Source organism: Oncorhynchus masou, chromosome 8, assembly GCF_036934945.1.
Source record: "Oncorhynchus masou masou isolate Uvic2021 chromosome 8, UVic_Omas_1.1, whole genome shotgun sequence".
Classification (NCBI taxonomy): Eukaryota; Metazoa; Chordata; class Actinopteri; order Salmoniformes; family Salmonidae; genus Oncorhynchus; species Oncorhynchus masou.
The window spans coordinates 15,953,462-15,976,249 of NC_088219.1; the positions used below are offsets into that span (position 1 = coordinate 15,953,462).

A 22,788-nucleotide genomic window follows, 5' to 3' on the forward strand; every position below is an offset into this window, starting at 1 on the left:
GAAACACATAGTCCATGTGTTTATGATGTATCACAAGGCTGAGAAGGGATGGTCAATCAAGGGACATAAAAACATATGTAGTTACGTGGTAGGCACATCTACAGAGTAATTATTGTACACATTGGTAGGCACATGTAGACTAATTACATGTCACAGTTGTAAGTACCATAACCCTGTGTACCTACACTGTAATTACACAGTACCCGCCTTTGTAACTTAATTGTAAATACATAGGCTTTAGGCCACTTAAACGTGAATCACTGAGGTTAAGGGCCCTTCATCTCTTCTTTATGTCAAAAAAATCTGCAATATTCTTAAGAAAAAAACACCTATTCTTGTCAAATCGGCCTGCAGTCTTGGCCAAACCTGTTGGCAGCAATATTCTACTGCCAGTCTGAGTTATGTGAAATCCCAGGATTCATTGGAAGTGTCAGTTATAAAAGTCTAAGTAATTTAAACTAGATAAGAGACTGTATTTAAAAAAAAAATATGGCTCAGTCCATTGCATTGCTCTGCCAAGCTTCACAGTAGTGACTCAGATGTACTACAATCTCCAGGGAAGCAGGTGCTGGCATGATCCATGAACTTGTGACCTTAAACTGCCAAGAAACTCTTTACGTTTGGTTTCTCTTTGACTGGTCCTGCATGTGGTATTCTGATGGCATTTCATTAATTGAGACATGTGACCATGCAGACCTACTGTACATGTTGTGTAAATGAATTGTGTGTGCATTTTGAGGTACATATTATGGATGTACTGTAGTTTCATTTACATTTAAAACATTTCAAATTATTTCCAGAGTGCATGTCCATCATATTCCAGAGTATTTGTGTTATAGGACCCCTCTCCCCAGGAATGCCCAATACTCAAGCAACTAGTTTATAGCCAACTGTTATCTGGTGTCCAGTCCATTGGAGTGGGACATATTTGGCACACTCAACATATTATATAGGAACAGTGTTTCCCCTATATTCATTTAGACTCCAAAAATATGACTAAAACTAGAGCAAGTATGTATGTAAAGTATGTCATGTAATAATTCTCATCTTTGAGAACTAACAATCACCAAAATAAAAAACAAAGTCAGGGAGAATCTAAAATTCCCAAAATGTCATGACTTGGGGCACCACTATAGCATAGGAACACACCATAAACCATGGCAAAATGTGTAGAATTGCAAGAAATTCGTTTTAAAACAGCAACATTGTGTCTGCGGCCAAGAGTGCCTTAAAAAAAAAAGAGAGGAAAAAATGGCCACACTAACTTTGCCAACCCTGCTGAAAAAAAATCCTAGGAGAAACATTGAATACATGCATTTCACTAATTTCATCAACAGCGCCATCTAATGTCTCCCATTAGGAGAGGGTGACTCAGTTCCAAAAGGCATTATTTGGTTGTTGTAGTTTGTGGCCTGTTTCTCATCTCAAAGGTAACCAGTTTACGCAGAGATCACTATATGATATTTAATTATGTCAAATATGCCTGTACATTGCTAAAACAAAAAACAGACACCAGATTATCAAAACTCTGTTTTTATTCTGAGCTTCAACCAAAGTGTTTAGAGAGCAAGGGAGGGTCAGTTCAGCTTGTCAAAGTACTTGAGTTTGCCCGATGGGTCTGGGATTATCTATGGGGAGTAATACACTGAATTAGTACAGTAGTCTCAAGCAATGTCTATGAAAACAATATTTCTCACATGCACGCACTTACTTGGAAACACACACACAGTATGAAACTCACCGTGTCACTGCCTGGCTTCCATCCTGCTGGGCACACTGCAAAAAGAAAAAGTATTTATTTCACACAAACTGTAAACAAAGACCATCCATAGCAACCACAGGTAGTTAAGTATCTAGCTGTAATATCTGAGAATGTGATGAGACTGAACCATACCTTCACCATGTTTGTCAGTGTACTGGAAGGCCTGGACCAGCCGCAGGGTCTCATCTACAGAGCGCCCTACCGGGAGGTCATTCATGGTAATCTGCCTCAGGACTCCCTTGTCATCGATGATGAACAGGCCCCTGAGGGGGAGAATGACAACAATGATTGCTTCAGTTTCAAACTGCATGAATTTAGACTTCATGAACTTAAAACAGTTAACAGGTATTTTGTTGTACCATTTTTCACAGAACCGATTTATAAAAGGAGGTTAATGAAGAAAAATGTTCTGGCTATAGCAGTTGTATCAAACCAATACTAGGCATCATCTTTTGTAGAAGTTTCTACTTCATGTGTGAGTGTAACTGCACCGGAGTGTGTGTCCTGCATCCTCTAGGAAGACTCCATAGTCCTTGGAAATCTGGTGTGTGAGGTCAGACAGCAGAGGGACTTTCATTGGCCCAAGTCCACCCTGCTTCCTAGGTGTGTTGATCCTGTTAACATAAAACCAGAGGGTCAAGGGAAAAAAGCTGAAGTGCTCTGAAAAAGTCCAAGCACCTCTGAAGAGGGGTGTGATGCTTATAATCTTACCATGCCAGATGGGTGAATTGTGAGTCAACAGAGCAGGCAACAACCTCAGCATTGATGGCATGGAACTCGTGCACACGATCACTGAATGCAATAATCTCAGTCGGGCAGACAAATGTGCTGCAGGTACACAGTGTGAGGGTCATCAGAATAATACATAGCCAACAGCATTATTACTTTAGACATAGCATACTGCATTTTCATTCAGTCAATGATTCTATAATATAGAAAATGTCATGGTAAGAACTCAGAAAAGTGTATAAACAGTTACTACAGTGTATATTTTATGATAAAATACTAAAACAAACAGGCCAGACTCACGGTTAAAAGCTGGGATGTATTCATTACCCAATTCTGTTGCAAAAGTTTCTATTGGACAACTACAGGAAGGTTCCTCCCTGTTTCGTTTGCTCCATTTGGTTCTTAAACTAGTAAACGGTTTCCATTGCAAGAGGTAATTAATACACCACAGATTATTTAGATTTCTATTTGATATTTTAGAGCAGTGGTCAGTCACCAACCTTTTCTCAGTCAGGATAACTTTTGCAGTCAAAAACAAAGCAGAGACCTACCGCTCAGATTGTTGCTTATTTTTTAATCATGACTCAACTGTTTTTATTAGGTTCATGTATAAAAAAAAATAATAATAATAAAAAAAAAATGTAGGAATGAGGTTTGGGCAGTAGGCCTAAACATTAACACAGCAGATTACCTTTATGCCTGGCAATATTGTTATTCTCAGACAGTATTAGATTTCAAAATACAAGCTTTGATAACAAAATAGATAAGTTAGTGTAGCACTTGCGGTGTACTCCGGAACATAAATTTAAATAATTTGCTTTTTCATTTTACTGGGCAGATGGTAAATGCATCTGATTGTGCTTTCAAGACAACAGGGAACTCGGGAGAAATTAAAAAATAAGTCAAATCATGACGAGTTGGATAACCTTTCAAAGCAATTTTTTTGTAGTTGGATCTCGCTTTTGTTCCTATGACTAGAAAAATTGAAATATTCCGCAATTGTAAAATAGACAAGCTGCTAATAATAATTTTACAAACGCAGAGCTATCGATACACTTGGCTACTCATTCATTGCAGTTGCAACAAGAGTGGAAGTAGAGAGAAACACATTTTATATTTTTATTCAACACAATTACAAAAGTGTCGACACTGCTGAACAAATACGTAAACATGGCCTCCCAAGTGGCACAGTGGTCTAAGGCACTGCAACACAGTGCTAGAGGTGTCACTACAGATCTGGGTTAGATTCCGGGCTGTGGCGCAGCCAGCGACGACCGGGAGACCTGTGAGGCGACGCACAATTGGCCCAGTGTCGTCAGGGTTATGGGAGAGTTTGGCCTGCTGGGATGTCCTTGTCCCATCGCGCTCTAGCGAATCCTTGTGGCAGTACCGGCCCATCCACACTGACTGCGGTAGCCAGCTGTACGGTATTTCCTCCGGCACATTGGTGCTGCGCGGCTCGGCGGGGTCGTGTTTCGGAGGACGCATGGCTCTTGACCTTTGCCTCTCCCGAGTCCATACAGACTGTGACAAGACTAACTACCAATTGAATATCACAAAATTGGGGAGAAAAAGGGCTAAAAAGTCATTTAAAAAAATGTAATCATGAACTTACTCAAAAACAGCAGCTCTTTGCTTTATTGTTTGACAGTCTCGGAGGTCATGGTTTTAAAAATTATTACATCTTACGTAGGCTAGTCTCAAACTTTGCCATGGCCGGGGGCATGGAAGATCTGTAGGCACAGTGATTTGAACTATCCGATTGGCTACATTGAGTGGCCAAAGATCTCCCGGTCCGCCGAGTAGGCAGAGTTAGCATTTTCAGACAGAAAAAAAATAGTTAAAATGGGAACACTTTGCTTATCCAGTACGCAGGGCTTCTGAATCAAGTGCACCTACCATCAACAGCGCAACAAACAATAATAAAAAAAAAAAAGTGCCAGCCTTTATCGTTGACTTTTCTACAGAAAAGTTTGGTGATCGACTAGGGATGCCTGGAATGTCGACCACTGTTATAGAGTAACAAAGTCACTAACAGAAAGTTACTAGCCTATGAACACATTTTCTGACAGTTGCAACAAACAGAGATTTTTGGGGGATGAAGGTCAATAAAAGATAGTACTCACAAGTCCAGGGGGTAGAAGAAGAAGACTAGGTATTTCCCTTTGTAGTCAGACAGCTTGAGCTCCTTAAACTCTCCATCGATCACAGCTGACCCCTCAAAATAAGGTGCCGGCTTTGAAACTGCAAAAATAAGAAATAATATATAATTTGATAATGGTTCAAAGCACGAGCAAGCAAGATATTTGCTGTTCACCTTTTAGGGACAAACAAATCAAAAGTCTTCAGATTCAAAATGAAAAAGTAACAGGAAGGGTACAAATCCTGCTGTGCACATGATTACTGCATTTATACTGAACAAAATATAAAACTCAACATGCAACAATTAACTATTTTACTGAGTTACAGTTTATATAAGGAAATCAGTCAATTGAAATAAATTCTTTAGGACCTAATCTACTAATTCCACGTGACTGGACAGGGGTGCAGCCATGGGTGGGCCGGGAGGGCATAGGCCGACCCACTTTGGAGCCAGGCCCAGCCAATCAGAATGAGTTTTTCCTCAAGACAGAAATAGTCCTCAGTTTCATCAGCTGTCCAAGTGGTTGGTCTCAGATGATCCTGCAGGTGAAGAAGCCGGATGTGGAGGTCCTGGGCTGTTGTGGTTACATGTGGACTGCAGTTGTGAGGCCAGTTGGACAAACTGCCAATTTCTCTTAAACAAAATGTTGGAGGTGGCTCATGGAGAGAAATTAACATTCCTGCAGTCAGGATGCACATTGCACACTCCCTCAAAACTTGAGACATCTGTGGTATTGTGTTGTGTGAAAACTGCATATTTTAGAGCTGCCTTTTATTGTCCAAAGCACAAGGTGCACCTGCGTAATGATAATGCGGTTTAATCCTCTTCTTGATATGCCACACCTGTCAGGTGGATGCATTATCTTGGCAAAGGAGAAATACTAACAGGGATGTAAACACATTTGTGCACAAAATAAGCTTTTTGTGCATATATACATTTCTGGGATCTTCTTTCAGCTCATGAAACATGGGACCAACACTTTACATGTTGTATTTCTATTTTTGTTCAGCATATTATGCGTGGCGGACAACTAATAGTATTTGTTCATTGTTGGTGATCAGTGTGCAGGTAGGCCTATATCTCAGGCCAAGCTTGTGGCACACTTGGCTATCCCATGGGGATAATATGCCATCTATTCTGGCATATTAGCCAGAATAGATGTCGACCCTACTCTTGATTATAGCTGCACTGGGGTCAGACAGGATTCCTGTTTAGATTAAGACAACGCAGAGCCAGCGCGAGATATGGCTCGGAAAACAAACCTCAATACAGGGTTAAGAACTGCGTTGTACTCCGTTATCCCAACTGTTACACCTCGAAGATTAAACTGCTATTTTTTTTCCGTCCTGATGCTAGGTAGCAGTAGCCACAGCTGCCATTATGGAAAGGCATATGTTGAATAACAAAGGAGCCGATTGGCTGACACTACTGGTCTGAGGGAGCAGGGGCGTCGCACCAAACGAGAAGTATTTTGGTGTACGAGACTTGACGTTACAAGAGTTACAGGCTGTGTCGAGTGGTGGTGTCTCGTCCTTTCAGTCTGTTGGCCTGAGGTAGGACTAGATAGGTTTAGAGTGGAGTAGGGTGGTGGGTTTTTAATGAGTGTAGGGTTAGATGATTGGGTATTTGTTGATTTATTTTCCTTTTTTCAAGCAAAGTATAAGGGTTATACATAAGGTTATACACTAGTCTAGTTGATGGTTGTAATGCAACATTTATTGGATACCAACCGCTGTTAAACTTCGAAGAAGGCTGACACTGCCACTCCAAAATGGCTGGTGTGGCTTATGCTACCTAGCATGAGCTCGAAAAGGGCAGTTCTTTCGTATAACAGTTGGGATAATGGACCTATTCAGAGTATAACACATTTCTTATCCCTGGATTAAGGTATGTTTCCCAAGCCATATCTCATGCTGGCTCTGCAATGTTTTAATCTAAACAGGAACCCGGTCAGACTCCAGTGCTGCTGTAAGCAAGCAGAGGGTTGTTATCTACACTACACTTTCTGTATGGACCTCACTTTTTGCACAGGGGCATTGTCATGCTGAATCAGGAAAGGGCCTTCCCAAACCGTTGCCACGAAGTTGGAAGCATAGAATCGTCTAGCATTGTATGCTGTAGCGTTAAGATTTCCCATCACTGGAACTAAGGCCTAGCCCGAACTAGAGGTTGACCGATTAATTAGGGCCGATTCAAAGTTCATGTATTCTGTATCTTTGGCACCGATTTAAAAATATATATATATAAAAAATATAAAAAAAATGACACCTTTATTTAACTAGGCAAGTCAGTTAAGAACACATTCGTATTTTCAATGACGGCCTAGGAACGGTGGGTTAACTGCCTTGTTCAGGGGCAGAACGACAGATTTTCACCTTGTCAGCTCGGGGGATCCAATCTTGCAACCTTACAGTCAACTAGTCCAACGCAATAACGACCTGCCTCTCTCTCGTTGCACTCCACAAGGAGACTGCCTGTTAGGCAAATGCAATAAGCCAAGGTAAGTTCCTAGCTAGCATTAAACTTCTTATAAAAAACAATCCATCATAATCACTAGTTAACTACACATGGTTGATGATATTACTAGATATTATCTAGCGTGTCCTGCGTTGCATATAATCTGACTGAGCATACAAGTATCTGACTGGGCAGTGGTAGGCAGAAGCAGGCGCGTAAACATTCATTCAAACAGCACTTTCGTGCGTTTTGCCAGCAGCTCTTCATTGTGCGTCAAGCACTGTTTATGATTTCAAGCCTATCAACTCCCGAGATGAGGCTGGTGTAACCGAAGTGAAATGGCTAGCTAGTAAGCGCGCGGTAATAGCGTTTCAAACGTCACTTGCTCTGAGCCTTCTAGTAGTTGTTCCCCTTGCATGGGTAAAGCTGCTTCGATGGTGGCTGTTGTCTTTGTGTTGCTGGTTCGAGCCCAGGGAGGAGCGAGGAGATTGTCATTATTACAAATCAATATATCATTTTTTTCCCCTTCTTTAAATTGGCCGATTAAATCGGTATCGGCTTTTTTGGTCCTCCAATAATCGCTATCGACATTGAAAAATCATAATTGGTCGACCTCTAGCCCGAACCATGAAAAACAGCCCCAGACCATTATTCCTCCACCAAACTTTACAGATGGCACTATCCATTGGGGCAGGTAACATTCTCCTGGCATCCGTCAAACCCAGATTCGTCAATCTGACTGCCAGATGGTGTAGCGTGAGTCACCACTCCAGAGAATGTGTTTTTTCTGCTCTACAGTCCAATGGCGGCGAGACTTACACCACTCCAGGCAACGCTTGGCATTTTGATTGGCTCTACACTTTCATTGTATTACCACGACAACTGGCAAAACATTTCATATTTCAATCACCCACGTGGGTATAACCGGTGAAATGGCACATGGGTACCTGGTTCTATAAACCAATGAGGAGATGGGAGAGGCAGGACTTGCAGCACGATCTGCGTCAGAAACAGAAAGGAGTAATATTTTAGCCCTTGGCGTCGCAGATCGTTGGCTCAATAATTGAATAACATGGATTTCTAAATGTATTTTGCGATGATAGGGCACGCGCCGTGTCCAGTCTGGTCAGCATGCCGTGTCCGGTCTGGTCAGCATGTTAGGCTTGTGTGCGGCTGCTCGGCCATGGCAACCCATTTCATGAAGCTCCAAACAAAAAGTTATTGTGCTGACGTTGCTTCCAGAGGCAGTTTGGACTTTGAATTGTTGGAAAGGTGGCATCCTATGACAATGCCACATTGAAAGTCACTAAACTCTTCAATAAGGCCATTCTACTGCTAATGTTTGTCTATGGAGATTGCATGGCTGTGTGATCTATTTTATACACCTGTCATATAGCAGAATCAACTAATTTGAAGGGTGTTCACATACTTTCGTGTATATATATATATATATACACACACACTGCTCAAAGAAATGAAGGGAACACTAAAATAACACATCCGAGATCTGAATGAATGAAATATTCTTATTAAACACTTTTCTTTACATAGTTGAATGTGCTGACAACAAAATCACACAAAAATTATCAATGGAAATCAAATTTAATCAACCCATGGAGGTCTGGATTTGGAGTCACACTCAAAATTAAAAGTGGAAAACGCACACTATAGGCTGATCCAACTTTGATGTAATGTCCTTAAAACAAGTCAAAATGAGGCTCAGTAGTGTGTGTGGCCTCCACGTGCCTGTATGAACTCCCTACAACGCCTGGGCATGCTCCTGATGAGGTGGCGGATGGTCTTCTGAGGGATCTCCTCCCAGACCTGGACTAAAGCATCCGCCAACTCCTGGACAGTCTATGGCGCAACATGGCGTTGGTGGATGGAGCGAGACATGATGTCCCAGATGTGCTCAATTGGATTCAGGTTTGGGGAACGGGCGGGCCAGTCCATAGCATCAATGCCTTCCTCTTGCAGGAACTGCTGACACACTCCAGCCACATGAGGTCTAGCATTGTCTTGCATTAGGAGGAACCCAGGGCCAACAGCTCCAGCATATGGTCTCACAAGGGGTCTGAGGATCTCATCTCGGTACTTAATGGCAGCCAGGCTACCTCTGGGCTGTGCGGCCCCCCCAAAGAAATGCCACCCCACACCATGACTGACCCACCGCCAAACTTGTCATGCTGGAGGATGTTGCAGGCAGCAGAACGTTCTCCACGGCGTCTCCAGTCACATGTGCTCAGTGTGAACCTGCTTTGATCTGTGAAGAGCACAGGGCGCCAGTGGCGAATTTGCCAATCTTGGTGTTCTCTGGCAAATGCCAAACGTCCTGCACGGTGTTGGGCTGTAAGCACAACCCCCACCTGTGGACGTCGGGCCCTCATACCACCCTCATGAAGTCTGTTTCTGACCGTTTGAGCAGACACATGCACATTTGTGGCCTGCTGGAGGTAATTTTGCAGGGCTCTGGCAGTGCTCCTCCTTGCACAAAGGCGGAGGTAGCGGTCCTGCTGCTGGGTTGTTGCCCTCCTCCACGTCTCCTGATGTACTGGCCTGTCTCCTGGTAGCGCCTCCATGCTCTGGACGCTACGCTGACAGACACAGCAAACCTTCTTGCCACAGCTCGCATTGATGTGCCATCCTGGATGAGCTGCACTACCCGAGCCACTTGTGTGACTCCGTCTCATGCTACCACTAGAGTGCAAGCACCGCCAGCATTCAAAAGTGACCAAAACATCAGCCAGGAAGCATAGGAACTGAGAAGTGGTCTGTGGTCACTTCTCAGGGGGTGTCATGCTAATTGCCTATAATTTCCACCTGTTTTCTATTCCATTTGCACAACAGCATGTGAAATTTGTCAATCAGTGTTGCTTCCTAAGTGGACAGTTTGATTTCACAGAAGTGTAATTGACTTGGAGTTACATTGTGTTGTTTAAGTGTTCCCTTTATTTTTTTGAGCAGTAATATATATATAAGTGTATTCTGGATGGGTGCATCTCAGAATTCAGGTATTGGCTTCCTTGTCACCTAGCCATCTTCTATTTGGAAAACGCAGGAAATGTGAAAGCGAATGGAGGCCACCTACTGAGAATGTACATTTCACCTGCCTCTTAACGAATGCTGATGAAGGCGTTAGCTCGAAGAGGAACCCACTTAACATAACTGACTGAGATGCATCCATTGGGATTGTGTGGTACGCAGCGATTGTTATTGCGCGGGTACTCCTGTACTCGACAAAGTAATTGGAGCAACGTTTTGGCTTGACGTGTCCAAATGTACTAACTACTACTTATGAATGTTGACCTACAAGTAAAAGCTGGCATTGTTACAATAACGCGCATACAAATGTTATCGTCAGTGGTGAACTTGGCAAGGGTAAACTGGACAATTTGCAGATAATTGGCACCGTGTCTAGCTAATCAAGTCAGCTAACGTTAGCTAATTAAGTTGCCTGCAGTCAAGCTAGCTAGCGCCGTAGCTAAAAACAAAAGTACCATATGCATATAATGTTGAGTAAATAATTTAAAATAATTTTAGAGTCAATGGAATTGTTAAGTACAACTGTGCAAGGGGACAGGGACAATACCCACTTTTCGCCTTGCTGAGGTGCAGGGAATGGTCAGAGACGGGCACACGGAAAGCCTCTCCAGGGTAGACGTGTCCTCCAGCGTAGTTGTGACACTCTTGGTCCTTTTTCCCATTAGAACCGTCTTGGGCTGCAGTGGAAAAATTGGTGACCAAACAAATTGTGCAAAACACACTTAAAATGTCCTTTAACATCTTCATATGAAGCATGACGTCCATTACACTATCTTGCTAAAAGCACGTAGCTAACTAGCTAGCTTCTAGGAAAGTGCAGGGGCGCTATTTCACGTGAACGCGCAGTTGGCCTCGATCGATAGAACCTTTTCGTAAAATAATTTCCCTTTCTCCTGAAAGGAGGTCGTCCTTGTTCAACAGAAATTGTTATTAGTGTCTGATAATGATCGATTTGGGCATATCAAACTATATGAAAACGATGTGATGAAAGCATATATTTCTTATTTTGTTTATTTGATCATTCTTATTTTTGCATTCAAGGGTCCTCACAATATAGTTAATATTGTGTTACTTCATCTTAAACAGGGATGTGAAGGATGTGCAGAATGAAATCGAAGTTTATTGGTCATGTGCACATGGTAGAGTGAACCGCTTGTTTGTTAACTCCTCAGCAATGCAGTACAATAACAATATCAATCAAAAGTCAAATGCCAAATACAAAATAAAAAAAGAACAAGTAGTAATAAAAATTTGAAGAAAAAAAGAGAGAAACTAGGTCCCTGTATATAAAAAAATCATATACCAGTCTATACATCGTTTCTATTTATAATTTTATTTTGTATGTGCCTGGTAATCCCCAAGGCTAGCACTGATGGTCATGATAAAGATTTGTTTTAAGTCTGTGATGGTAGGAGTAACATTTTTGCAGAAAGTTTACCGGTGCCTTTTGGCTGATCCATATATGGTTTCAGAGTGGGTTAAAACGTTGGGTGCTGTGGTATCGGTTAAGGTAACCCTACGTGGCCTTGTGATAATTGTTTGTGTTTCCCGCTGGTCAGAGGGAGCAGGGGTTCCGCGCCACACGAATGGGGACCAGAGTTGGGACTTGTTTTGCGCTAAAGAAAAGAGCGCTGTTGAAAAGAGTGATTACTGGGGTAACGGTAAATGTGAAAGTGGACCAACTGAAGGGGAAGATTCCCGGTGTTTGTGACGCTCATCGTTTGGTGCGACACAGACAAGGTGTAGTGACAGGTGATACAGAAGTCATTGTTTGTTCTTTTGAGTTTTGATGTTGAGTCTTTGACCGACAAAAGTGATGTTAGGATATTTCAGTTATCCACACACAGGTGTCAAGCTTATAGGCATGTCCCAGCAGTGTGCAGAAGGGCATGAGACAAAGGAATGTGAAGTATTGAAGGGGAAAAAACAGTATGTGTTAATTGTACAGGTGCCCATGGGGCTGGGGATCAGAAATGTCCGGTGCGAGAGGCAGGTTGAGGTTAGAGTAGTACAGAGGGTGTCTGTCAGATGTTGAGGCAGTGCAGAAAGTAGAGGAAGATGGGTCAAGGGGGAGGGATCCTGTGAGGATTAGTGTGAGAATTGGCTTTGGCTTTTTAGCATTCATAGCTATGGTTGTCAACTGTACCACAGGGATGGAACATAAGTCGCAGAAAATAGAAGTTGTGGTGGCAGCTGCATAAAAATATGTTGGTGTACGAGATTTGACGTCAGAGTTACATGTTGTGTTGAGTGGTGTCCTGTCTTTCCAGGCTGTTGGCCTGAGGTAGGATTATATATGTTTAAATAGTCAACTAGCGTGGTGTGTTTTTAATGTGTGTAGGGTTATGGTAGGATATTTAAAAACGTTATCTTCCCTCAAAGTATAAGGCAGGACTGTCCAACCCTCTTCCTGGAGAGCAAGGTTCAGTCCAACCCTAACATAGCATATCTGATTCAGCTAGTTAAGATCTTGAGCAGCTAATTAGTAGAATCAGGTGTGTTAAAATTAGGGTTGGACTGAAACCCCACAGAACTGTAGATCTCCAGGACGAGGGTTGGGTTGCTTTTTTATATATATAAAAAATATACCCCAGTCTAGTTTCATTTAACTAGGCAAGTCGGATAAGAACAAATTCTTATTTACAATGACGGCCTACCAAAAGGCTCCTCTTTGAGGACTGGGATAACAAATTCAAAAATACATGTAGGACAAAACACACCACTACATAAAGAGACCTAAGACAACATAGCATGGTAGAAACATTATTGGGCAAGAAGGTAGCGACAATACCTCACGCGAGGCAGCCACAACTGTCAGTAAGTGTCCATGATTGAGTCTTTGAAGAGATGGAGATAAAATGGTCCAATTTGAGTGTTCCAGTCGCTATCTGCAGCGAACTGACAAGAGGAGCGACCCAGGGATGTGTGTGCTTTGGGGAACCTTTAACATAATGTTAAAGGTCGCTCCTCTTTTCAGTTGGTTGCGGTAATGCAACATGTATTGGATGCAATCCGCCGTTAAACATAATCGAATAAGTACCTGGTAATTCATTGTGCAATCAAATACTTGAAGAGGAACTCGTACAGAAAGAAGCCTGTGCTTCTGCAAAATCTCGAAGCTCGTGCATTTATTTATTTTTAGGCGTAGCGCATGTCGTCATCTGCAGTCGACGTGGATTTCTCTCGGTAACGTCATTTTGGAAGCGTTTGTTTTGACAGACTGGAAGGACGGAGGGGAACACCTTCTGCAGATCGCTGGCGGCCAAATAGTATGCAAAAGATGTTGACAATAATCTCCAACGTGCTGAGGGGTAGCGCAAGAAGAAATGTAAGTACTGTTTATGTATAGTATTTTACAATAGGATACACATGACCGCTTGTCCTTTTCTTAAAAAAACGAGACTAGCTGCGGTCCTGACCTTGCCATCCCGATAGGCCCCGATTCGTACCCGTACCGCAGTAACTTGCTAGCCGCCCTTGGCTTTAGCTAAATATGACTTGGCAAGTTTTAGGTAAATCTGTGAACGAGCTATAATCCAAAGAATCATATGCCTACTTAGTTAGCTGCCAACTTGTCAAAATAGTTATCGTCGTGGTGCGTTCAAGATTGCCTGGATTGGGAAACCCGATGTTCAATTCCATAGAATTCTACGTCGGACAGAAATCAGAGTTTGAATCAGGAAAGTGATCGATCACGACCTCAACAAGCCAGCATGTTGAATACAATTTTATTTCAACGTACTTTACCGGTTGTCTGTGCGGTTGGTCATTTTTGCTGTTGTAATGAGACAATATGACCACAGGAAGTATAATTACATCTACTTTTCAAGGTGCTGGTAGTTCATTCCGTTTTCTATTACCCAAAGCAGGTGCAGAACCATGTAAACACGTGCATGTGTCTTGTGCATCTATTTTTATATTGTTCGCATGTTTCAGGTGATAGAAATGCAATGCCAGCGCTTTGAAAAGTAATTAAACTGTAATGAAACAGGCAGGGAGCAGGTCTCGAACCCTCGACCTTCTTGCCCGACGTCCGACAGGGTCGATTTCCGCGCTTATAAACCCAGGGTCGTTACAATACTTTCCTGTGGTTATATACTTACCGCCAAAAGGATCAACCACACGGGCAACCCGTAAAGAGAACTTTTCTCATTCAAACTCTCTTTGCCACCATGTCAGCTTTTAATCAAGATAGCCAGTGGTAAGTAGCAATCGTCTCAATTGAGAAAAAGCTTTGACCGAAGGCTCATAGGTGAATAATGGTAAGTAGAAGTACCGGTAATGAAAAACCTTTTATTCATATATTTGGTAGACATTTCTTTATTTTGACCTCTCCACAGTTCATTGGAAGTGTAAACTCTTAACAGTCTATTACCTAGAAAAGTATCTTGGCTGCGTACAGAATTGTGCTATTGTGAAGCAAATGTTCTGTAGTTCTACCAATTTATATTGATTGTTAGTTCTCAGAGATGGTATTTAAAAATAAATATAGTTCAATATATTTTCTGCGTGCTTTTGAAAATTATCACTTAGAACCACCTAACAATTTTCTATAAAGGAAAAACGCCTGTATTTAGCTCCAATTACTAATTTTCTTCATATTAAATGGATATATTTAGGCTATGAAGCCATTTATCTACTTCCCCAGAGTCAGATGAACAGCTAGCATGTGAACTGTTGCTGTAGACTTCCACTAATTGCGCTAATGCTAGACAGCATTGGCTTGTGAAATACCTTTAACTAGGGCTCCCAAGTGGCGCAGCGGTCTAAGGCACTGCTTCTCAGTGCAAGAGGCGTCACCACAGTCCCTGGGTCAATTCCAGGCTGTATCACATCTGGCTGTGTTTGGGAGTCCCATAGGGCGGCGCACAATTGGCCTGGGGTAGGACGTCATTGTAAATAAGAATTTGTTCTTAACTGACTTGCCTAGTTAAATAAACTTCCTTCATACTGGACTCATAGACATACAAATGCATTCCACAATGGTATTCTGTTGCAGCTAGTAGTGATATATATTTTTTTAATTGGAGGGGGGAATTCGTATTTGCAATGATTGGCTGGTCACCATGAATAGCACAGAATTGTCTGAATTTTCCCTTTCATGTCTGACAATAAAATCTTTCCTGTGATTATTTAATGTAATAATCTCTTTATATATTGATGTCTCCTGTTGTACTCCCTCACTGCTTCCCTTCTCTGGTTCTCTCCCATTGGCTGCCTGATAGGGAGCCCAGGTTGTGTCAGAGGTAAGATGTGGTTTTACTGTAGTGTAGTCGGTGATACAATCCCTGTGGCACACCCGATTCTGCCTATTTTGTGCTCCATCTTTATTCCTAATGATTTCTTTCCCTTTCACATGTTAACATTATATTCTATACTTTCACTCATTCATTTAGTTATTTATTTGGGGTCCAATTACAGAATAATTTAACATTGCATTTACCCACCCCCATAAGAATAATTTTCATTTGGAAATGTTCTCGTTCAGCAATTATGCTATGCATCATAGACCACACTTTAACAGAAGCAGAAATGGTATCTGACCGACTAACGCTAGAACTACCACCACCAGAAATACCTCTTAAAGTGGACCAACCAACCCGGGAATGAAACGTTTCAGAACCTGACATCAGTACTAACAGGGGTGCTTCTGACTCATCCATATTTGAGCTTGAGCTGGCAGAGAGGAGCCAGAATACTGACACAGCGTTGCTTCAACACCCTGCGATTGCACTTAGCTTGACTGAAGACACTCCTTTACCAGTGCTACAGCTTGCTGGGAGTAGCGGCAGCCCCTCTGTTTCTTACACTCCTCCCTTCACAACCATTCTAACTTTTACAGTACTTTGCCTGATGCTGTGAGCCGCCTGTTTTCTCTCACTAACACCATGCCCAAACCAGACACGCACGTGTGTCTGCCATCGTGCACAAATGTTTTTTGTCCCCCCACACCAAACGTGATCACGACACGGAGCTTCAAGTATCAAAACAAACTCTGAACCAATTATATTAATTTGGCGACAGGTTGAAAAGCATAAAACATTTATGGCAATTTGGCTAGCTAGCTTGCTGTTGCTAGCTAATTTGTCCTGGGATATAAACATTGAGCTGTTATTTTACCTGAACTGCACAAGGTCCTCTACTCCGACAATTAATCCACACATAAAACGGTCAACCGAATCATTTCCTCTTTGGAGTTTATATGGCGATTAACAACTAACTTTCATAATAAGATGCATTACCACAACTGACTTCAGTTCATCTTTCAATCACCCATGTGGGTATATGTTCCTAAAAACCAATGAGAAGATGGCACGTGGGTATAGGCTTCTAAAACCCAATGAGAAGTTGGGAGAGGCAGGACTTGCAGTGTGTTCTGCGACAAATAGAATCAACTTCTATTTTAGCGCCTGGCAACGTAGATGCTCGTGAGCAGTGTGGGTGCAATGATTGAATAACATGTATGTGTACATTTACTTTGCAATGCTCATGCATGCGACCCGACCGGTGTGGTCAGCATGTAAGGTTATCCCATGGTGTGATCACTCATATTCCTTAGTGCTTGAATTGACTGGCTGTGTGAACCTGCCCACCCTGAAATTTGGTCTACAACACAATAATATATTTCTCCTTCATTAACCATTCACATTTGAACACACATTTGATTTTCAGAGTGACGGAAATATTCTGGATATGTCTTTTTCAGCCAATGAGGCATTCTTGTTAGTTGATTGGTTCAGTGTTTTTCAAGACAGTCCGACTTTTCACCGGTGCTTGTCAGTGACAATGGAGTGTTTCTTCAGTCTCATTGTGGTGTGTGGATCAACCTCTGGAAGTATAGCTATGTTCCATACCATAGTTTTTCACTCTACTTCTCACTTTATGGGTCTGTCCTACTGCAGATGCTTTTGTGCTACCTCTCCCGGCTTGCCCAACCGCAGGTCTTGCGAAGTAGATTTGTGTTGTGAAAAGACGTGATGATGTTCAGTTAAATTAATCTCTCAAGTGTCCTCTGTTTTATTTTAGGCTGCCAGTTTGGTGGTGGCATCACGCTCGTATGCTGATTTCACTCCTGAGGCCACCTTTGACATAAAGGTAAAACAAAAAATATACACAATGTGTAGCTGATTTTGATGCTCACAGTCTGCCGTGTTGAGTTCTCATTGTGTGGTCTCCTGCAGAAAGTTGACCTTCATCGTCTGGAGGAGGGCCCACCCCTGACAGCCACTCTGACCCGAGAGGAGGGGCTGAAGTATTATCGTACCATGCAGACCATAAGACGCATGGAGCTAAAGGCTGACCAGCTCTATAAGCAGAAGATCATCAGAGGCTTTTGTCACCTGTATGATGGCCAGGTTAGAAGACACAATCTCGCTCACCTATTGTATAAGCAAACATACAGTTTCACATTAACACACACTATTGCAGGCTGGTGGGAGGAGCTATAAGAGGACAGGCTCATTGTAATGGCTGGAATGGAACAAATGGAACTGTATCATACACATAAAACATGGAAACACGTTTTTGATTCTGTTCCATTTATTCCATTCCAGCCATTATAATGAACCTGTCCTCCTATAGCTCATCCCACCAGCCTCCACTGACACACGCACACACTGCATTCAAATAGCAACTAGCATTTCGCTGCACCTGCAATAACATTGCTAAATATTTGTGACCAATAAAATTTGATTTTAATATGAATACTCAGAGATTGTTATTCTTTGATAGGAAGCCTGTGCGGTTGGCATTGAGGGGGGTATCACCCTCTCAGATCACCTGATCACTGCATACCGTGCCCATGGCTACACCCTCACCAGGGGTGGGACTGTCAGGGAGATCATGGCAGAGCTCACTGGTGAGTGGACTTGACTCAGTCCAATAGAGAACCCTAATAAGGTCTAATCACTGTAATTTGAATCTCTGATTTTATCTCCCTAAACATTAAAACTAACCTCTTTCTCTCTTTTTGTTTTCTTCCCTAATTTTTGTATTTTCTTCCTTTGCTGTCTTAGGTCGTAGAGGAGGCATTGCTAAGGGCAAGGGAGGCTCTATGCACATGTATACTAAAAACTTCTATGGAGGCAATGGCATTGTGGGAGCTCAGGTAATTCACGAAGGCCTAGCATTATTCCTTTATCTTAGATTTGAAAGAATCCCATTTTGATTTTTTTTTAACCTCATTTGCGTCTGGTTTATATCTGATTCAAAGATTCACAAATATAACACCTGCCTAATTTCCGCTAAGGTACCGTTGGGAGCCGGTGTAGCCCTGGCCTGCAAGTACCTGGGCAATGATCAGCTGTGTGTCAGTCTCTATGGTGATGGCGCAGCTAATCAGGTTTGACATAAGGCATGCTTCTTGAACCCTGCATGCATTAAACATATGAAGGACACTCAACTTCTAGTTTTTATTTGACCCCAGCTGTTGACAGAATTTTTATTCATCCACAGGGTCAGATCTTTGAGACGTATAACATGTCATCTCTGTGGAAGTTACCCATCATTTTCATCTGTGAGAACAACCAATATGCCATGGGCACATCAGTAGAGCGCTCTGCTGCGAGCACCGAATACTACAAGAGAGGAGACTACATTCCTGGCATTAGGGTAGACCGCTAACTAATATATTCAAACTCCTGTACCTCTTACAAAATATATTCTGTAGTCTCACACAATGCATCTGTATCCAGGTGGATGGGATGGATGTCCTGTGTGTTAGAGAGGCCACCAAGTTTGCAGCTGCTCACTGCCGATCTGGAAAGGTGAGCATCAACCTTAGTGGGTAGGATGTTTGATTTGTTTCTGTGTGTACTGTTTACAGGTTTGTGTGTTTTTAGTTGAAGTAGCACAACTTAGACTTTCTCTGTGCACCACCTGTGTTAAGGGCCCTATCCTCATGGAGCTACAGACCTACCGTTACCATGGACACAGCATGAGCGATCCTGGGGTCAGGTAAAAGTCTACATCTATATTGTTATTATTGGATTAGTATATTACTATTGTTGTTATTAACATGATTATTGTTACATACCTGTTTTTTTTTTACTCCATCAGTGCCAACACACCAGGGATTCAGCTAAGCTTTCAGTGCTCTAATATATTGCTGTCCCTGCACTCTGCTATGTCCCCCAGTGGCCTCCTCCCTGCCCTCCTACCCCCCTGTAGTGACACTGCATAGCCCTGATCCCTACCCGCTCTTCCCCCTTCCTCAGCTACCGCACACGTGAGGAGATCCAGGAGGTCCGTAGTAAGAGCGATCCCATCTCCATGCTGAAGGACCGCATGCTCAGCAACAACATGGCCAGCATAGAGGAGCTCAAGGTGATTCTCAAACATTCACTAATATACTGCACATTCAACACAGTATGACTAGGCAGCATATACAGGTATCTGCCATAATAAAGGAAATGCCAACAGTGTCTTCACAGGGTGTTGGTAGGGCTGGGCGACATATCAAATTCATTTGTTTGTTTTAGCACAATATTCCAAATGCCTGTATCACAATAATCTAGTTTTTTTTTGAGAGCTTTCTTTTTTATGAGAGCTTATGTCAGTCCGCTTGTTCTCTATTGGTCTCTTTCGTTCCTTCTGCTGTGACTGTACACCTTCCCATTTACACACAGCCACTCCCCTACCTGGCACTCACTGTTAACTTGAAATGACACAACGACAAGGTTCCAGTTTAACATACTTTACTATACCGTGTGAACACACTGCGAGGTAGCCATTCCACTCAAGGCTAGGTCCATCAACAACTAAACTTCCCGCGCAGGCGCACTCCTGACAGAGTGATAGCCCCATAATAATAGAAATATAGGGATACTTAAAACATGAACTTCACACTCACGACAACAAAGATGAAACATCACTTCTTCAATAAGCGGTTTCAACTCACTATTTGCATTTGATGTTTGGTATAACAGAATCGGTCATATTGAGACATTATTTGACTGTAATAGACGAGAAATGTATCTTTCTAAGAATACCCTTTTTATGTTTCAACTCAAATTGTGCAAAGAGCAGAACCTACTAAAATGGGAGTATCAATGAACAATGATTTTGGAAAATATATACGCAGTTTGTTGCGCGCGACATTGTGGTACCATGTACTGCTAGCAGCTTTTAACCCACACACTTAGTATGTGTTTTATAAATGTTATTATATAAGGAATTAGCAACTTATTCTGAGAAATAAGGTAGGCCACTTGATTTCAACATCTGAACAAAGTGGACATGCTAGCATGCTGTTCAAACAGTTGGAGACATAAGGGTGTCTTCATAACAATTCAACTGTTTTACCTTGTTAGCTAGCAAATAGATCCAAGTTTACTTTAACTGTAAAGATTAGCTGGCTACTCACAAGCAAGTGTGCTTGAGAGATTGTTTGAGATCTGTGTTAATTTTCTATAATGCCTGCTACAAGAAGTTGGTCATTAGTGAATGCCTTATGCGTGGTTCGCATTAAATTTTTTATAAAAAGGGCCATTCTGATAGACTTGAAAGCAAGATCATTGAGCATAAAAATTAAAAGCAGGTTAAACATGTAATTATTAGTGGGTCTTATGGTTGTGGAAGGCTTGTATTTAGCCTAGGTATAATTTAACAAGCCCTGACTTCATTAGAGTATGTTTGAAATGCAGTGTATTTTAGCAAAGCTTCTTTAGAGAAAAAATGGATGTATGATTTTAGGCCATATCGCCCCGTCTTAGGCGTTGGGCCACCATGAGCCACTTCAATGTGCCTTGGCATAAATTATACAAGTGTCTGGAAGTCTATTGGAGGGATTCAACACCATTCTTCCATGATCAATTCCGTCATTTCATGTTTTGTTGATGGTGGTGGAAAACGGTATCTCAAGTGCTGCTCCAGAATCCCATAAGTGTTCAATTGGATTGAGATCTGGTGACTGACACACACCATGTAAACCCCCTATGCTCCCTTGAGGCCCCTCTTTCAAAGTTACTGAGATCTCTTCTTCTAGCCATGGTAGCCAAAATAATGGGAAACTCAGCATTTTTGTACATGACCCTAAGCATGATGGGATGTTAATTGCTTAATTAACTCAGGATCCACACCTGTGTGGAAGCACCTGCTTTTATACTTTGTATCCCTCATTTATTGAAGTTTCCTTTATTTTGACAGTTACCTACACAAAGTCAAATAGCTGAATTTGTTTGAAAAACACATGAATATTGACACATTGAAAATAGTTACAGCTGAATGAAGCATGTCTTTGAGGATGTAAAGACCAAACTTCCCTTGTCCTGTATGTGTGCAGGAGATTGACATTGCGGTGAGGAAGGAGATTGAAGATGCTGCACAGTTCGCCACCACAGACCCCGAGCCCCCTCTGGATGACCTGTGTAGCCACATCTTTGCCAACGATCAGCCATTTGAAGTGCGTGGTGCCACCCCATGGACCAAGCTGACGTCGACCAGCTAAAGTAGCGCCCTTGGGACCCCAAGGGGTGCACATTTTGTTTTTTTCCCTCACTCTACACAGCTGATTTTAAAATAATCAAAGCTTGATGATTAGTCAATTATTTGAATGGGTTGTGTAGTGCTAGGGCAATAACCAAAATGTGCACCCCTTTGGGTCCCCAGGCCCGAGTTTGGGGAAACGCTGAGCTAAAAGCTCTTGTGCCCCACCCCTTTGTCTCCCAGGCCCTTCCCCAATCCTCCATCAACGCACATTTGTCTTTGCACACATCACCTTCTCCATCTCACCAAATAGCCTTCATGGACTCTAATCTCTCGCCCCAAAGAAAGGCTCTTTAACAGAGAAGTTAAGAACCTTTCATTGTCCCTCTCCAAATGTTCTGAGACTGGTCACATGGACCAATTGTCCTTATCAACATTACAGGCGTAGTTACTCCTATTCAATGATTGTTGTTGGTTTTCTCTCCAAATATAATATTAAAAGGTATTTTAAATAAAGTGATTTACATTGGGATTATTTTTTATTTTTTGTCATGCCAAATCAAATCTGTGCCTGTGGGATCTTGTCTGTGTTTTGACGATGAGCGTCTCTAGGCTGCAGGTCACTCATAGCAGAACACAGACACTGCAGAGCCGCGTGGAGGAAGTCTGGATATTGTGGTGCGATGCTTCAGAGAGATCTTATGAAATCATGTTGAACTCATACCTTCACTATCTTGTCAGTCATACGCCAACTTTGTAGACAATGACTGTTCTTCTAAATCATTATTTGCCCTACTCTCTTGTTCTCTGAATTTTTTTCTTTATCAGCCTCATGTATTTATTGCTGAATGTGTTTTGTAACTGACATCCCAGTGCGATTTGTTCAAACTACAACTACTTTAAGCAGGAATAGAAAATGCAGATTTTTTGGGGGTCTTGGTCGTCAACTGTTACAGTGAATAATGGTCAGAGAACAGTGGGGCACTACACACAGATCTGTCCTAGTTTTCCCCCAGAGATGCTAATGTGATCAGGAAGTGTATGTATGCCTTGATTGTCTTTGTACAGTCTATCAAACAAATAAACTAAGAAAGAAAGCTTTTGTATACAAATGTGTGATCCTTGTTTTAAACAAAAGGCATGGATGGGGGGCTTAATGTTAAACAATTACATGGCTATTCAACTTATATGACCCTATTGTGATGTAAGTTCTAGGTTACATTTTCCATGT

At 42.1% G+C, this 22,788-nt stretch overlaps 2 protein-coding genes across 3 annotated transcripts; one reads left to right on the top strand and one right to left on the bottom strand.

Annotated features, from left to right (window-relative positions):
- Positions 1–1,517: 1,517 nt before the first annotated feature.
- LOC135544196 (peroxiredoxin-4-like) lies at positions 1,518–10,978 on the bottom strand. The gene is made up of 7 exons (XM_064971631.1): positions 10,685–10,978; positions 4,618–4,735; positions 2,474–2,590; positions 2,254–2,376; positions 1,895–2,025; positions 1,742–1,776; positions 1,518–1,628 (listed from the first exon to the last, which is right to left on the bottom strand). Exons 1-7 carry the CDS (start codon positions 10,896–10,898, stop codon positions 1,578–1,580), a joined length of 789 nt encoding a protein of 262 aa, XP_064827703.1. The 5' UTR covers positions 10,899–10,978; the 3' UTR covers positions 1,518–1,577.
- Positions 10,979–13,321: 2,343 nt separating this feature from the next.
- Positions 13,322–22,655, top strand: pdha1a (pyruvate dehydrogenase E1 subunit alpha 1a). Of its 2 annotated transcripts, XM_064971635.1 has the most exons (12): positions 13,322–13,461; positions 15,359–15,379; positions 17,160–17,228; positions 17,315–17,488; positions 17,865–17,991; positions 18,149–18,240; positions 18,382–18,474; positions 18,588–18,743; positions 18,827–18,898; positions 19,021–19,088; positions 19,349–19,457; positions 21,415–22,655. In XM_064971635.1, exons 1-12 carry the CDS (start codon positions 13,405–13,407, stop codon positions 21,577–21,579), a joined length of 1,203 nt encoding a protein of 400 aa, XP_064827707.1. In that variant the 5' UTR covers positions 13,322–13,404; the 3' UTR covers positions 21,580–22,655. The 2 variants fall into 2 exon arrangements, with proteins under 2 accessions (XP_064827707.1, XP_064827708.1); XM_064971636.1 differs by lacking the exon at positions 15,359–15,379.
- The last annotated feature ends 133 nt before the right edge of the window (positions 22,656–22,788 follow it).

Coding starts and splice junctions, on each gene's coding strand:
- LOC135544196 (XM_064971631.1), bottom strand. CDS start 10,898: ATGGACGTCATGCTTCATATGAAGATGTTAAAGGACATTTTAAGTGTG. Junction 1,777..1,894: donor CACTGACAAACATGGTGAAG/GTATGGTTCAGT, acceptor TTCTTTTTGCAG/TGTGCCCAGCAGGATGGAAG. Junction 1,629..1,741: donor GGAAGCCAGGCAGTGACACG/GTGAGTTTCATA, acceptor TACTCCCCATAG/ATAATCCCAGACCCATCGGG.
- pdha1a (XM_064971635.1), top strand. CDS start 13,405: ATGCAAAAGATGTTGACAATAATCTCCAACGTGCTGAGGGGTAGCGCA. Junction 17,992..18,148: donor GATCATGGCAGAGCTCACTG/GTGAGTGGACTT, acceptor TTGCTGTCTTAG/GTCGTAGAGGAGGCATTGCT. Junction 18,899..19,020: donor CTCACTGCCGATCTGGAAAG/GTGAGCATCAAC, acceptor ACCTGTGTTAAG/GGCCCTATCCTCATGGAGCT.